Here is a 14,576-nt window from a genome sequence, read left to right as displayed (position 1 = left end):
TTTTTGTAGTCGACCATATACAGCCACGGGCCCATGTTTTGCACATATTATTGACCTTTGCACATGTCGCAATACAACGACATGCCTCCTGGCTCCTAGTGCCCGGCTCCAAATTTGGCCCACTTCCTTATTCATTATTAACATTTTTGAGAGATTTTCTCGAAAATGTTATTCACGGAAATAGGAACATCTCCGGTTTATTTTGAACCGAGAATATTTAGTTAATGGCTAAAATCTCTTTAGAGAGATCCTAAAGTCATAAATAGGACATCTATCACATTAATATAAATAATAATAAAATAATAATTAACATTTTTGAGAGATTTTCTCAAAAATGTTATTCACGGAAATACCATCATCTCTGGTTTATTTTAGATGGAGAATATTTAGTTAATAACTAAAATCTCTATAGAGAGATTCTCATAAATAAGACATCTGTCACATTAGTATAAATAATAATAAAATATTATTTATACTTTAAAAATAATTAAAAATTAAAATAATAACATATTAAAAAACATTTTAAAAAAACTAAGGGGTGGTCCGGCCACCCTTAATTGGCTATTGGGGTTGCTCTCAAGCCACCCCCAGCTAAAATGGGGTGGTCCAGCCACCCCCTATGGTTAAGATGGGTGGCCAGTCACTCTTTTTTTTTTTTTTTTCATTTATTATTATTTTTTTTATCTTAAATAATATTTTTTTATTATTTTTTGTTAGTAAGATAGGTGTTCTATTTGTAACTCTGAAATTTCTGAAAATAAATCTCAGCAATGAACCAGATACCCTCCAGTCCATTATGGACTGAAGAGGATCTTATTCTCTTATTCACACATACCTCAAGAGAAAGGGAGCACTACAATTGAGTTAAAGAAATTTTTGTTGAACCAATTTAAAAGAAAACTTTCTCTATAAATTTATGCCTATATTGTATAGGCTCGTTAGGGAGCTATGTTAATATTTGTTTATACAAAGGATCAAATCTTTTTCCGACCAAGAGACCTCGGAATTAAGTCTAATTTGAAAACAAATAAATAAATAAAGCAAATCGGCCAACAAGCCATGTAATAGGTTTATCCTGCATATTTTTACTTTAGTGCCCCTCTTAAACAATATTAATCTATATATATCTTGGTTAAGGTTGAAAAATGTGTGGGCCATAGCAACCTAAATGCCTAGCCCATCAACCAATTGACTCGATTCAGCTACAAGGCGCCACATCAAAATTCGTGTCACATGGCCAATGTTTATGGCAAATTGATTATAAAAAATAGTGGCCAGCTGGTAACTTTTGTTTCTTTCTCTCAGACTCTTTCTCTCTCTCTCTCTAATATTATATTTCATGTTGTTCTTACTTAAACATCAAAGTTATTTTTCACTGGCCCGCTTTAGCAAGTTTTAGTGCATATTTTTCCTTCTTTTTTTTGTTTGTTTGTTGATATCTCGAACCGCTGCCTACGGTCAACTGTTCCAACACTATCAAGTATCCAAATTCATGAATCAAACTTACCAATAAATCAAATTAAATTGGTTCAATTTCTCATATACTCTAAAATTGAACAAACTCAAACAAAATTACACCAATTTTTGTGATCTAATTAGATAATATTGTCAAGCTTTGATCTTGCAAGCCAAGCTAGCCGGCTTATTAGCATGGAATGCCAAAGTCCATGCCCACCCTCAAGAAAAATCTTGCAAACCTTGATTGACTAAAAAAAAAAAGAACATCTTGATTGTAGTACCCTCTCTTTAGTCTCAATCCATTAAAAAAACACGGAGGTAAATAACCGCAACCGTTCGTGGTATTTATTCAACACCATCCGAGAAAATCATACGAGTTTTCTATTCAACAGACTCTATAGTTTACACGGTTAGTTAGTACAATTATTGTAGTTGGAGATGTACTTCGGAGTTATCCGAACACAAGGAAATATGGGCCTTTGCTTATAAGTACGAAATTGTCAATATATTTTAATCGACTCTCTGGAACTTTGTGCTTGGATCTACCCGACGATGTTAACATACAAGAATTTAATATATGCTATTCACGTCATATGCCCACAATTATTACTATTATTATTATTATTTTTCTTTTTTAATGAGTAAGGTTCTGTTTGAAAATTATAAATATTCTCTCAAACATAGTTTAAATATTTGTAATGTTCCTCCGAAATTTTTAAAAATTGCAATGTCTCCTATCAGTTTACCAAGCTCTTTGACTTAACCTCCTCCAGTAGGCTTTTTTATTAAATCTGACTGAATAATGGGTTATGTGCAATACACACTACCAACAAAAATCCTATTGGAACTTTGTGCTTGGTCCATTTGTGTTAAAAAAAAAAAAAAAAAAAAAAAAAAAAAAGGTCTAGTGACTCCTCTTTTATGATTTAATATAAAATCTTAAGGTATAGGGTAAATGAATGGAGCTAGTAGATTGGTAAAGAAGATTGCAACATTTTTTAAGTATAAAGGATATTATAAATTAGGTGATAATTTGGGGAAGAAAGTGTAATTTTTCTTTTCTTTCCAACTTTCAAATGTTTCAAATCTAGTGACATCATATGCTGAAAATAAACTCTTATTCAGACTCGGGGCATGCTATAGTCCTCAATATTTCCTTTTTTTATTTTTATTTTTTAATCTGCCACCTCAATTGGTCAACAGTGGGAAATCTATGATGCTTTCATTTTATAGGTCGAGGAAATATCTCCATCATTTTCAGATAATGTAGACATTAACGGCACGCAATTACTGTTATTTAAAAAGAAGAATTTGCATGGAAGCTTCATGCATGGGTCAGAACTGGAAGTATGTGTGTAAAAAAAGTCTACACTTTCCTATGGATTTGTTGGCGTTATCCAGACTGGACCAGACACTAGACCCTACCACTTGACCACAACCAATATTTTTGTACCTTTTTTTTTTTTTTTTTTTTTGAGTAATATTTTTGTACTCAAGTACACCTTTGTTGCCTTGTTATATATCATGGAGGAATTAGGTAAGGACTTCTTTGTACTTCTGGCCATTTTCATTTTAAGACTACAGTTTTTAATTTAATAAGGTCGTGTTTGAGATTGTGATTTTATAAAAATAATTTACGTTTTTAAAAGATATCGCAAAACGTAAGGCGTTTGACATTGCGATTTAAAATTCATTTAATTTAAAATAGGAAAAAATATATGCGATTTCAATAAGCAAGTTAGGGGGTGCTTATTTAAAAAAATGCGAATTTAAACTAAAATCATGATTTTTTTTTTTGACATGTACTAAAATCATGAATTAAGAAGTAGCGATTTCAAAAACATTATTTTTAAAATCGCACTTATTGAAACCACAATCCTAAACGGACCATAAATTTGGGATTTAATGTTTGGTCCAGTTTAAATTTGAGATCCCTACTTAAATAATTTTGAAAATATAATTATGCTCGTCAAATAAAATATTTAATTTTTTTTTTAAAAAAAAAATCACATCTATGGGGGTGACCGCAAGCTACCCCAAGTTGTGGGTAATTGGGAGATGACTTAGCCATAATTCTCGGTCATGTCACCCATAGTTAATGTTGTGGTTGGCATGGGCAAGTATTTTTTCATTTTTTGATTCTTTGTTTTTAATTTTGTTTATCATAGCGAATAATTGTATTTTCACTTCATTTATGTTGTTTATTTGGAGAAAAGCTGACAAAGGTTTTGAATTTAGAATAAACTCAATGTCTATGTCTCAAATATATCAAATTGAAAATTGAGATCTTAAAGTTAAAATGAAGAAGAATACAAAGTCGCAACCTAATTTCCTTATAATAAAATGGTAGTTTTTTTTTTTTTTGAGAGAGAGTTGAGTTGAAAGGAAGGATAGAGATTTTCAGCAATTTTGTTATTTGAATTTGCTAGCAATTCTGGTAGCAAACAAAAAAAGAGTCTTTATATGATATATTTGCTTGAACAAGTTTTAGGCAATCCATCCACTTGTTGGGGTCAGTACGCCTAAAAAATGATCTCACATACATATCTTAGTAATATGAGCAGCAAATTGCTAGATACCCATAACCGGATCAGGAAAGGACAGTCGATCCCACCAATGATTGGCATCTCACTTGGCGGTTGCCAAGCTGCATTTCTGCCAAAGATGGCAAGGTTGGCTGCATTGAACATCCCAGTTGTGCCTTTCAAAAAAAAAAAAAATTCCCAGTTGTGAAAACAATGTTGATGGTCACAGATGGACCTAATTCTTGCTGACCAGCTGACCCATAAAGCCCTTGAGCCCAAGCCAGGAGCCTGGAAGTGGGTTTAGGGCCTTCTGTTAGGAGTTCATCAAAAAATAAAAAAACTGCTCCTTAGAAGCCTAGAAGGTGTGTCATGGACATGCACCAGCCTTGGGGCTGTTCAACGATGCTGTGGATCAATTGCATATGGCCCATGCCTAGTGAGAAAAGCGGAACTAGAGCTAGCTTTTCCCTTCCGGGCCTTCCCCCTTTTCACTGAGGAAAATTAAAGAACAAATGTGGGTGTGGCATTTGAATCAATTTCATGGCGCCCTCTCTCCCAATTTTTTTCTGCAATTTCCCTGCCCTCTCGTCCTCTGTGGGCAGGGGAATTGCAAACAAGACACACAATGTGGTAGGCTTGCATTTAGATTGGTCCCCATCATGAAATTAACTTTAATGTAATTTCATGTGCTAATTAATTAAGGTTAATTTAGAGAGAACCAAAGGCAACTGAAGAGGTATGCCATGCCCTCTGTAAATTTTAATTTTCTTCTTTCAATTCTTACATTGTTTAATTTGTTTCAGATCCTTAAAACTATTTTCTAACTGTACGTCTAACCAATATTGAAGGAGTGTAATAGCTTGATCACCAAAGGCTAATGCAAATGCAACCTATGATTATTCAATTTTTAACAAGGTGGGTTTTTAAGGTGGTTAATTTATTGAGTTTCCTTTTAATTGGCTTGTTCTGTTTTTTTTTTTTTTTCTCAACGCAAGCCATATATAGAAACAGACAAGGTCATATGAAACCAAAGACCATGCAAATTAAAATCTCCATTCATGGATGCAAGTTATTAATTTCATATATATATATATATTCTTAATTGGATGAACAAGTTATTAATTTCACTGAAGCTGAGAAACACAAATGAATAGAATTTCTATAAGAAAACAGAAATCTGAATAAAGAAAACTCCAACTTCATTTATAATAAGATACTACAAGGAATGATTTGATCATTAATTCTAAAAGATCAAAAAAATTACAAGGTGGCATTATAGTAAAGAACACACTAATCAATCAATCGAGATCTGTGCTAGCACTACAAATATTGATCATAGCGCGCAGTCACGCAAGGATTCTTCTGGAAGAAAACCCATGAGGAAGAGGAGGCAGCTTCTTTGATGGTACAAAAAAACCAAGGCCAGCTCTTGTAGATGGCGGCGGACCTTGATCAGTCTCAAGGACAAAAGGATGACGCAGTAGCATCTCAGCTGTCCACCTGTTACTTGAGTTCCTTGTAAAACACCTTCGCAAGAAATCATTCCCAATCTTGGACATAGTTTCATGTATTTTGGGTGCCTCCGTAATAAGTTGAGCCGTCAAACCACCCATGCCGCCTGTCCAGTCCCACCCCCACTTTCCGGTAATCATCTCTGTTAGTTCTTGTGTTGGCTTAATTCAGTTTCAAAATGCAGAGGTTATTGTTTACAGGCTCAAACACTGATATAGAATGCTCAGAATCCAATCTCCACCGTTTATAATGTAGATTCATGTCTTATGAACGTTCCTGCGTAGATTCATGTGTTATGAACGTTCCTGCAAAATTTTAGCTCAATCGGACCACAAACGTCCATCGATCGGAGCTGTTGATCAAGACTGGATAACATTTCCAGAATGCTGTTTCACCCATGTCCGGACATGCCTTCCAAACTCAAATTTTGCTCCGCAAAGCCCTGTCCGGACAGCCCATTAACCTGTCCGGACACTCCGTACCTTTTAGGCTCAAAAATGTCATTTTAAGTGGGTTAAGTCTAAGGTTTTGTCGGGGTATATATACATCATTATAGAAGAGAGAGAGACGAATTTTCACCCCCAGAGAGTTCGTCGGAGGCTATGCTAAGAGAGATCATATGTAGTGAGCGTTAAATTGAATCTCTTAGAGTTTTAATTATTCATTTGATAAATCTACGGTTGAGAAGTCTATAGGAAGGGTCCGGTAAAGGAGAATCATGTTGAAGAAGATTGTGAGCAAGGAGACGAGTTGTAGGCTTGTCGATCTTACAGAGCCAAGGTCTTGCAAAGGGTTGTAAGTGTTCATAGTGTCTGTAATCTCTGGATAATCTTTTGATAATGATTTCCTGGGTTTGGCTGCCCCGGAGAGGTTTTACTTTTAGATCAGTTTCTAAAAGGTTTTATCTTCGTAATCAAAATATATGTGTCTGCCTCTTTATTGCTTTATATATTTTGGATGATTGAATTGTTTATTGCTTTATAATATTAATTCCGCATAAATTGTGATAAACAAGTTTTTGAAGTCGGCATAGCGTTTTTCAATCTCAACCATTACGCAACCAAGAGACCATATATCCAAACTACCTTTGATTTCATCATTTCACCGACTAGAAAACATTCTGGGGGCATGTAAAGCGGTGTACCCCGGAACTCGTACCTTTTTGTCACGAGCTCGTTTTAATCTCCGAGAATCTTGGACAGCCCAAAGTCGGTGATCTTGACGCTGCTTCCACGGCCGTTTGGAGAAGGGAAAACAAGAATGTTGTCTGGCTTGAGATCGCAATGAACTTAACCCTTTTCGTGGATGCAACGAAGGCCTTTGAGTATCATTCGAGTAAATTTTTGGACGTCACGTTCATCCAACTTTCCGCCACTCCTTTGGATTAAATCGTGAAGAGTGCCTCCCGGTGCATACTCCATAAATAAATTGTAGAACCATAAGCCGCCTTCAAGGGTGACATCAAACCCCAACCCACGAACAACTTGAGGACAATCGACGAATTCTTGGAGAATCTGTGCCTCCTTCTTCAGCGAAGAAGAGCGCTCAAAAGCCACAGACTTCACTGCCATTAACCAAGAAGAACCATACCAGTTTCTGGACTGTGCTAGGTGGACCGTACCATACGATCCTCTCCCAAGAAATTTAATCTTCAACCATTGGATCGCATCCATTGATCAAGAAATTGGGGAGCAAAGAAGAAATTTGATGTGAGCAGAGTTGCGTTTATAGCTACCTTAAGTCGGTTTAACATAAACCATCGACTAGATTAGCATACGGCTCTGTTTTTTTTTTTTTTTTTTTTTTTTGTGAAAATCAATTTTGGATAAATCCACTTAATCCTATTTTTTTGAAAATATTTTTAATATTATTCTGATTGGATATTATGTTGAGAAGTTGGGTTATGTTTATCTTTTTTTTTTCTTTTTTTTTTTCCTAATTGAATAAGGAAAGGGTTATGTTTATCTAGTTGTGGAATTCAAATTTATCTTATTTACAATTAGCTCCATGTGGTATTAGAAAAAAAAATAAAAATTATTGCCTTCAGTCCATTGATTTAACGGATTTTGTTAGTATGATAATGACTTAATTAAATAAGACACGTATCACAATTTTATTGGCTCTAACATGTAATTTGACTATTGGGAGTAAATTAATTTTTAACATACGTCATTAAGTTCACTTGTGATATCATAGGGAGCTAATAAAATTAAGTAAACCAAAATGATAGATTTTACTTTCTTTCCTTATATTTAATTGCCCATTGCATTATTTTTTCTTTCAGGGATCTCAATCCAAGTAATACTACAAGTCCTCCTTAAGTCTCTCTTGTGTCCCCAAAATTGACGTGACGTTTATATTCACCATTGAATTTTAATTTAATGATAATTTTAAAAGTCACGTCGTTTTAAAAAAATACAAAAAAAACTGGTAGCATTAGTCTCTCAATCCCATTTAGCTTGGTCACTCGTCATGAAACCTCATTGTACTTACATGGTTGCATGTGCAACGGGTTAGAATAACCAAAGACAAAAGAGGAGGCCATAATTGGTATCCTATATATATATAACTTTTCAGCCTACCCAAATTTTCTTTTTTCTTGTTTTCAATTCTCAACATTGTTCTAAAGAATTACAAAGAAATTTTAGCTATACCATCGCCAGCTTGATAATCCATACCATCCTGCAAGAAAAAGCTCTGCATCAAGCCCAAGCTAGGTTTTAAGCTGAAGGAGTTTAGGCCTAAAGCTCCTTTTTTTTTTTAATAGAAGTGGTTAAACCCTTTTGGGTTGTGGGAAATCAATCAATCCGAATCCTTAAAAGAATGGTTCTTGTGGGCAATTTAGAGGACAAACTATGAATGATTTTATGTCCTAAGTTTACAAACTTGTTTTCCTAGATTTTGTTTTAAGCTGAAGCACAGGGAACTTTTTTCTATCTACTGCATCAGTAAGCCATTGCATCCTTTGAAAGCACAACACATTGCTCTTTTCTCCCCCCTGCTTCCCTTTTCCATTTCTTTTTTGCTGGACTAAAAGATATGAAGTATAGCAGCATAAAACATACATGCTTATATAGAGCATTACATATCTCATCCCACTAATCGGCTCTCAATACAGCATGAAACATAATTAAGCAGCCAGGATTGAAGAACAAGTACATAACTTACACATATTAAACAAGCAAACATGCTGTAAAGTTTCTAAAGTTCAGTAACCAGCTAGAGGACTGATCTGATTCTTATTCTAAGTTAGTGCCTTTTTCTGTTGGCATGGTTTCATGACAATCAATTATTTTCTGCCGTTTGAGGCCTGCATCATCACCATACCCAAGTCTTCTCTTCAAGTGAATCAAGCCACTGAAACAACAGGACACTTGTAACTCTGGCCCTGCTGCTGCGTGCTTGCTGGGGCTTTCACAGATACGCCTGCTGTACCACAGCAGAAATACTGGCTCCTCAAACTCTTGCTAGTGGAGCTTTGTTTAATCGAATTTGGTGTTCCATCAGTAAATAGTTGATTTGAGCAAGATGGTCCTGCCACATCATCTTCAACAAGAACACCTTTTTGTTTATCCAACGAATTAGGTGAAGAAAGTGATGATTTTGAAAATGAACTTGAACGAGATCGGCGTGGCACGGAAATATGCGGCATGGCCTGTACAACACCATGCACTAGCCCTGAAGCAAATCTTTTCTTGGCAGATGGACTCGATTGATTACTCCTCACAGATAGTGTCCGTTTGTTGTTAGGAAGTGATGAAGGCTTCAAAAATCTGAGTCTAAGTGGGGTTGGAGTATCATCTGAACTGTTGCATTTCTTGTATGATTCCCCTGAACCCTCCTCATTGATAGATTTTTTGAACACCTTAGGTTTCTTTGCTTTCGTCCGGGGCCATAGAAGGACAGATTTCAGTCGTTGTCCTGTAGTATTCACAGAATCTGGTTTCTTGTTAGTTAGTGAGCTGTTGTTGTTCTCATTGGTTGAATCGTGTGGACTTAACTCTATCGGCGATGAACTCATTCCTGCACTACCCTGTTCAGCAATTGCATCTGAGGCATTCTCAATGCCTGTATACAAGAATATTTCTGTGTCAGAGATTCTGAACGAAGTTCCAGGACTGCTACCATTACCTTGCATTTTTATGCGGGAAGCAATTGCTCTTCTTGCAGTATAATCCTGACTGCTAAATATTCCTCCTGCTGAAATCAACTGCCGAATTAGTATGTCTGATGACGCAGAATGTGGCCGTTGCCTAAGGTAATCAAGTGGCGTCAGGCCATCTACATCATGGACATTCACATTGATTGATGGAGCGGTCATCATAAGTTTCACAAGGTCAGGGTGAACGTTTCCGATGATGGCCATGTGAAGAGCAGTCCTTCCATCATTAGTTTTGGCATTGATGACATCTTTCATGGTGAAAAGGTTCCCACATACCAACTGCTTCATAAGCTCAATTTGTCGGTCTAGCCTCCGGAAAGCAGGCGTCTGGAAACCAGACACAGCCTTATGGAGAAAAGTTTCTCCTGAACTGTTTTTCAGAGAGATGGATGAAGGAGATGCAGAAATTAGAGCTTCAGCTGCAGATAATTGGCCCCTGTCAGCAGCCACATGCAATGCTGTATTGCCCTGATGGTCAGTGGCATTGATAATATCGAAGGATTCTATTAGATACTTAACGACCTGCATGAATAACAAGATAGCAAGATTATATTTTTTGAAGTGAAATGATGAGAGCGTTGCAATAGTTGAATTTGAGAGAGAGAGAGAGAGAGAGAGGAAAAACAAAGAAACCTTTTTCCTACAGGTGCACCATGTAAGGGGAAACCTCATGTGGGCCTTAACAACGACACTTGAGCAATATTTTTAGTTTAAATCTAAGGTTTGCAGATATCGATAAAAGTTTAGAATTATTTCATACCGCAAGCAAACTTAATATGCATCTGCCGCCATCTCCTTTGTGTGGTAAACTCAAATCTAAGAGTTGGAAAGCAGGATTTTGGAAAGAGCCTTTTTATAAGAAATATCTATGTTTGCAAGTTTACTCTTATCTGATTCATTTTCAACCTAGGACACAACTCTATGGAGGAGAAATGAACTTTAAGATGAAATAGTGCATGCAGAACAGTTTATAGATGTTATTGATACAATATCTATTTTTGTTCAGGTTAACTGATTCGTGCAGCCTTTCTTATCCAATAGAAGGGGCATACGCTGAGCCACTAAAAGGTGAAAACCAACATTTATAGCATTCAAGAGACAAGGGCTTAAACTTATTAGCAATTCATAGGTAAATGATTGGTGACCTACTGGATTTACAATATTTTGATGAGCATAAGCCTGGGAAAGGAGAGAGGTGGTTTGGATTTCAATAAGCATACTTGTATTTTGCTGATAATTGAGAGTTTGAAGCTACTTCCTGGTGGGCTTCTAGGTCCTAGAAAGGGTTCAAAAGTTTCTGTGATTATTTCAAGCATTTCATATCCTGTTGCTCAAGCTTCACTTCCATGATCACATATCATTAAGTAGGTATGGTAAAGGAACAATCAGAAATCATAAGGTGACTGAATCACTCAAAGGAAGATAAATAAATGAAAGGATTTTGCATTAGAAATCATGATGCGTTTTTCCACCACCCACGTCACTGTTTTGGGGGAAAAATGGAAATAAACTTCTATACAGTAGTAAAGTACCAACAGATGTATAATTTAGTCAACAACAAAAATTGGTGCACAAGAGCAAAAAGGAAGTGGTTGCTGGAGCACAAGTAGTTAAGAGCCTCACCTCAACCTGCCCTTTGCCAGCTGCTGCATGTAGGATAGTTGAGCCCTGAATATCTCTGTAAGCCAAAATATCAGAGCAATCAGAAAGAAGGTCCTGTAAGACCTTCAAATTTCCTCCTCTAGCAGCAGCATGGAGAGCCCTGTTCATCATCTCCCACTTGTAAACAGAAGGGATCTCCACAATGTGCTCCTCCGATTCACCACCTTTCCCTGTCGAAAACCTGGGGGAGACTGCAAAACCAAAAAGAAGCTTGAAAACCTCAGAACTCTTACTCCTGGCTGCTGCATAAAGTATATCAGTAGCACCATATTCCCCTTCCCCAAAAACCAGCAGAGGGTTCCTTTCAAGAAGTTCTTGAACAAAACCCAAGTCTCCAGCTGAAGCAGCAGTGTACATAAGCCATCCACCATAGCCTGCGCGGATGAGAGAATTTTTCCCTCTCTTGGATTCACACTCTCCAAAAAGCTTTCTTGCAACCCGAGAACGACACTTGGCAACATCATCAAACTGTGCTTCATCATCCCAGACAGTCTCAAGTCTTCGAATTCGTCGTAAAGAGGTAAGCTTGATAAGGTGATTGCTGTCAATGCGAAGCAGCTCTCGGACCAAGTCATAGTGGCCATTAGCAGCTGCCCAATCAATTGGAGAAGCATACCACCACTGATCTCCGGTGCTCTCCCACCGAAGGGGAAAATATGTTGGAGGCATGGTGCGTGGAAGATGAGAAACTAGAAACCAGAGGAATGTGATAATAAAGATCAAAAACTTATATCTGAGATTAATCAAAACCCTTTTGAGAAACAGCTCAAATCAATTAACCAAGCATAATGCAATTAGAGATTGCAAACAAAGAGTCAATAGAGCAGAGTTGAACTAGACAGAATGAAAAGAAAAAGTTACTCAGAAAGCAATATAAGAGCAGGACTGGAAACAAACACAATGAAAAGTAAGCTTACCGGGAAAATATAACAACCAGAAAACCAAGATGACTCAGATGAGTGAGAGCTAAACCCTAACAAAACTAAGCGAACCACATGGAGAAAAAAAGAACTTTACTTTGCTTACACAAGGAGACAACAGAAGAGGACCCTTTTAATGTAAGCAGTTGAACCACCAATTTGTACTGTGGCAAAGGAAATGAAGCAAAGTATGTGAAAAATAAAGAGTAGCTCGCAAGTGTTGATGACAATTTAGATTATCAGAATTAAAAATAGCAACTAGATGATATGAGAAAGGAAACAGCCATCATTGCTAACACAAAGCGACCACAGAAAAGGAAAAAAAAGATCCTTCAAGGATGTTGGATAATAACAACATAGTTACAATGTAAAAAAAAAAGAGATTCTTTTTTGGAAGATAGCAAGGCAGAAATAAATATTTGTTATAAAATGTTTTTGGGCTTTTCTTGGTGGAGGGCCAATAATTAAATATATATATATATATATATATTATCGCATGGTGAGATTCCTCTTGAACAGTAAAAGTTCAGTTAGAGAAACACAGAAAATGATCATCGGTCATATCTGGTCTAAGAAAGAGAGATAATCAACCAAAAGGAAAATAATAATAAAAGGAAGCAACTAAGCATATCTCTGTGAGAGAGAGGGAGAGATTTTCACTTATAGGTTGGAATGATGATAGAGGTGGCAAAGCTGATCCAGTTGATGGAAGCTTTCTTTTTTCTTTTTTTTCTTTTTTTTTTTTATAATCTTTAATCGTTATAAAGATTAAAGATGTTGGAGTAATTATGGGAAAGCTTTGGTTATAGGTTTAGGGTTTTGACTGAGCTTTTAACATGATCACATGCTAAATGGCCATTGTAATATTTCTTGATTACATTTCGTCTTTGGATAATTAAACCCGGCCGCGTGGTTAAAGTGATGATGGTTTAACTGCCAAGTCCACATGCTTCTTCTGCCTGTGCTTTTCCCACTCAAGTACTCAACCAATAGAGTGCTTTCTCTTTCAAGAATTTAATTGATATTTTGAACGAATATTTCTATTGTTCTCGAATTTTCTTTATCCTCGTAATTCTAATCAGCGAAAAAGTATAGGATTTACTCCATAGTTGTAGAGTCCAAATTAAGATAAGGTTTAATTACATGCAATATAGACGGTTAATGAGAGAGGACTCAGTGAAATTTATTTGTCCGAACAACTTGAATTGTATGGCCCACACTTGTTTGAGCAGATAGGTCCATCGGGCCCTTTCTCATGAACTGCTCATATTGCATGCATCTAGACAACTCATTACATTCATGAACAAGTATTGGCATGCAATACGAGTAGTTCATGAGAGAATGCTCAATAGAGCCACTTGCCCGATCAATTTGAGCTACTGAACTTACACTTGTCCAAGTAAATGGGCCTATTTAACTTTTTTTCTGCAACACGAACAATTCATTGCACTCGACGTAGAGTACACGGTTGTAACTGTGAATATGTGATGCTTTGTGGCTTGTGCAACCCTTCAATCTGTTGTCCAAAAACTTTTTCAATCTATTGAACAAATGGATGCTTCATCAACACAGCCTTACCAAACTTTTGATGTTAACGTGGCTGTGGTGCTGCGAGATCATGCCACAGAAAGTTAAAACTCTTTAAATATGGTAACAGATAGAGGGAGTGGTTGGTGGTGCAAACCACCTTCCAACTGTTGCTTAGTCATCAATTAATTGAACACAATTAAGGTTACCCGCTTTTAATTCATCTTCCCCTATTTTCAGATGTTTATACGTAGAGATTTTCGTTTGGAGGTTGGTTCATTTCATTATAGATATTTATCAAGACAAACTAGGGCCACATAAAGAGAAAAGAATCACCCAACAACAATCGAATATGAATTAACTGTAATTTGGCAGACCGAATTACAGTCAATTTGGACAACTAATATAAAAGAGTTTCGACATAATGCACCTGTTCGGACAACTTGAGGTGCAGGACTCACCTGCTCGGACAGGTAAACCTCATCGAGGCCCTCTCTAGTTAGTTGCTTAGATTGGCTGCAATACTAATCCCAATCCACAATAACCGCTTAATCTTTCAATCCTTAGCAATATTCTTTCCCCAACAGCCAAAACATCATAAAAATAAAAATAAAATGAAGACACCCATTAAAGTAGATACAGCTTGCATGATGTAATGTTTTGTATGATGGCGCTTTAAATCTTAATAAAAGGAAGCCATGTGGGTCATATAAGTTTTTCCAAGGACAATCAAAACCAAGGATTTGCTTGCTACACCAAATCTTCCCGAACATTAATTAGACAGTCTTGCAATGAACTCCAACTCAAATA

General features: G+C 36.5%; 2 protein-coding genes across 3 annotated transcripts; both read right to left on the bottom strand.

Annotated features, from left to right (window-relative positions):
- Nucleotides 1–6,784: 6,784 nt before the first annotated feature.
- On the bottom strand, nt 6,785–7,168 carry LOC132182238 (mitogen-activated protein kinase kinase kinase 17-like). The gene has a single exon (XM_059595427.1). The coding sequence runs from the start codon at nt 7,166–7,168 to the stop codon at nt 6,785–6,787; it is 384 nt and encodes a 127-aa protein (XP_059451410.1).
- Nucleotides 7,169–8,535: 1,367 nt separating this feature from the next.
- LOC132180911 (uncharacterized) lies at nt 8,536–12,586 on the bottom strand. 2 transcript variants are annotated; one of them, XM_059593902.1, is made up of 3 exons: nt 12,237–12,586; nt 11,281–12,008; nt 8,536–10,179 (listed from the first exon to the last, which is right to left on the bottom strand). In XM_059593902.1, the coding sequence occupies exons 2-3, from the start codon at nt 11,986–11,988 to the stop codon at nt 8,845–8,847; spliced, it is 2,043 nt and encodes a 680-aa protein (XP_059449885.1). In that variant the 5' UTR covers nt 11,989–12,008; nt 12,237–12,586; the 3' UTR covers nt 8,536–8,844. The 2 variants fall into 2 exon arrangements, with proteins under 2 accessions (XP_059449885.1, XP_059449886.1); XM_059593903.1 differs by having other exon boundaries at nt 11,281–12,586.
- Nucleotides 12,587–14,576: the final 1,990 nt, after the last annotated feature.

This window comes from Corylus avellana, chromosome ca5 (genome assembly GCF_901000735.1).
Source record: "Corylus avellana chromosome ca5, CavTom2PMs-1.0".
Taxonomy (NCBI): Eukaryota; Viridiplantae; Streptophyta; class Magnoliopsida; order Fagales; family Betulaceae; genus Corylus; species Corylus avellana.
The sequence above is the reverse complement of the archived record's forward strand: the minus strand, read 5'-3'. Positions and strand labels throughout refer to the sequence as shown.

Coding starts and splice junctions, on each gene's coding strand:
- LOC132182238 (XM_059595427.1), bottom strand. CDS start 7,168: ATGGATGCGATCCAATGGTTGAAGATTAAATTTCTTGGGAGAGGATCG.
- LOC132180911 (XM_059593903.1), bottom strand. CDS start 11,988: ATGCCTCCAACATATTTTCCCCTTCGGTGGGAGAGCACCGGAGATCAG. Junction 10,180..11,280: donor CTGGCAAAGGGCAGGTTGAG/GTGAGGCTCTTA, acceptor TTATTCATGCAG/GTCGTTAAGTATCTAATAGA.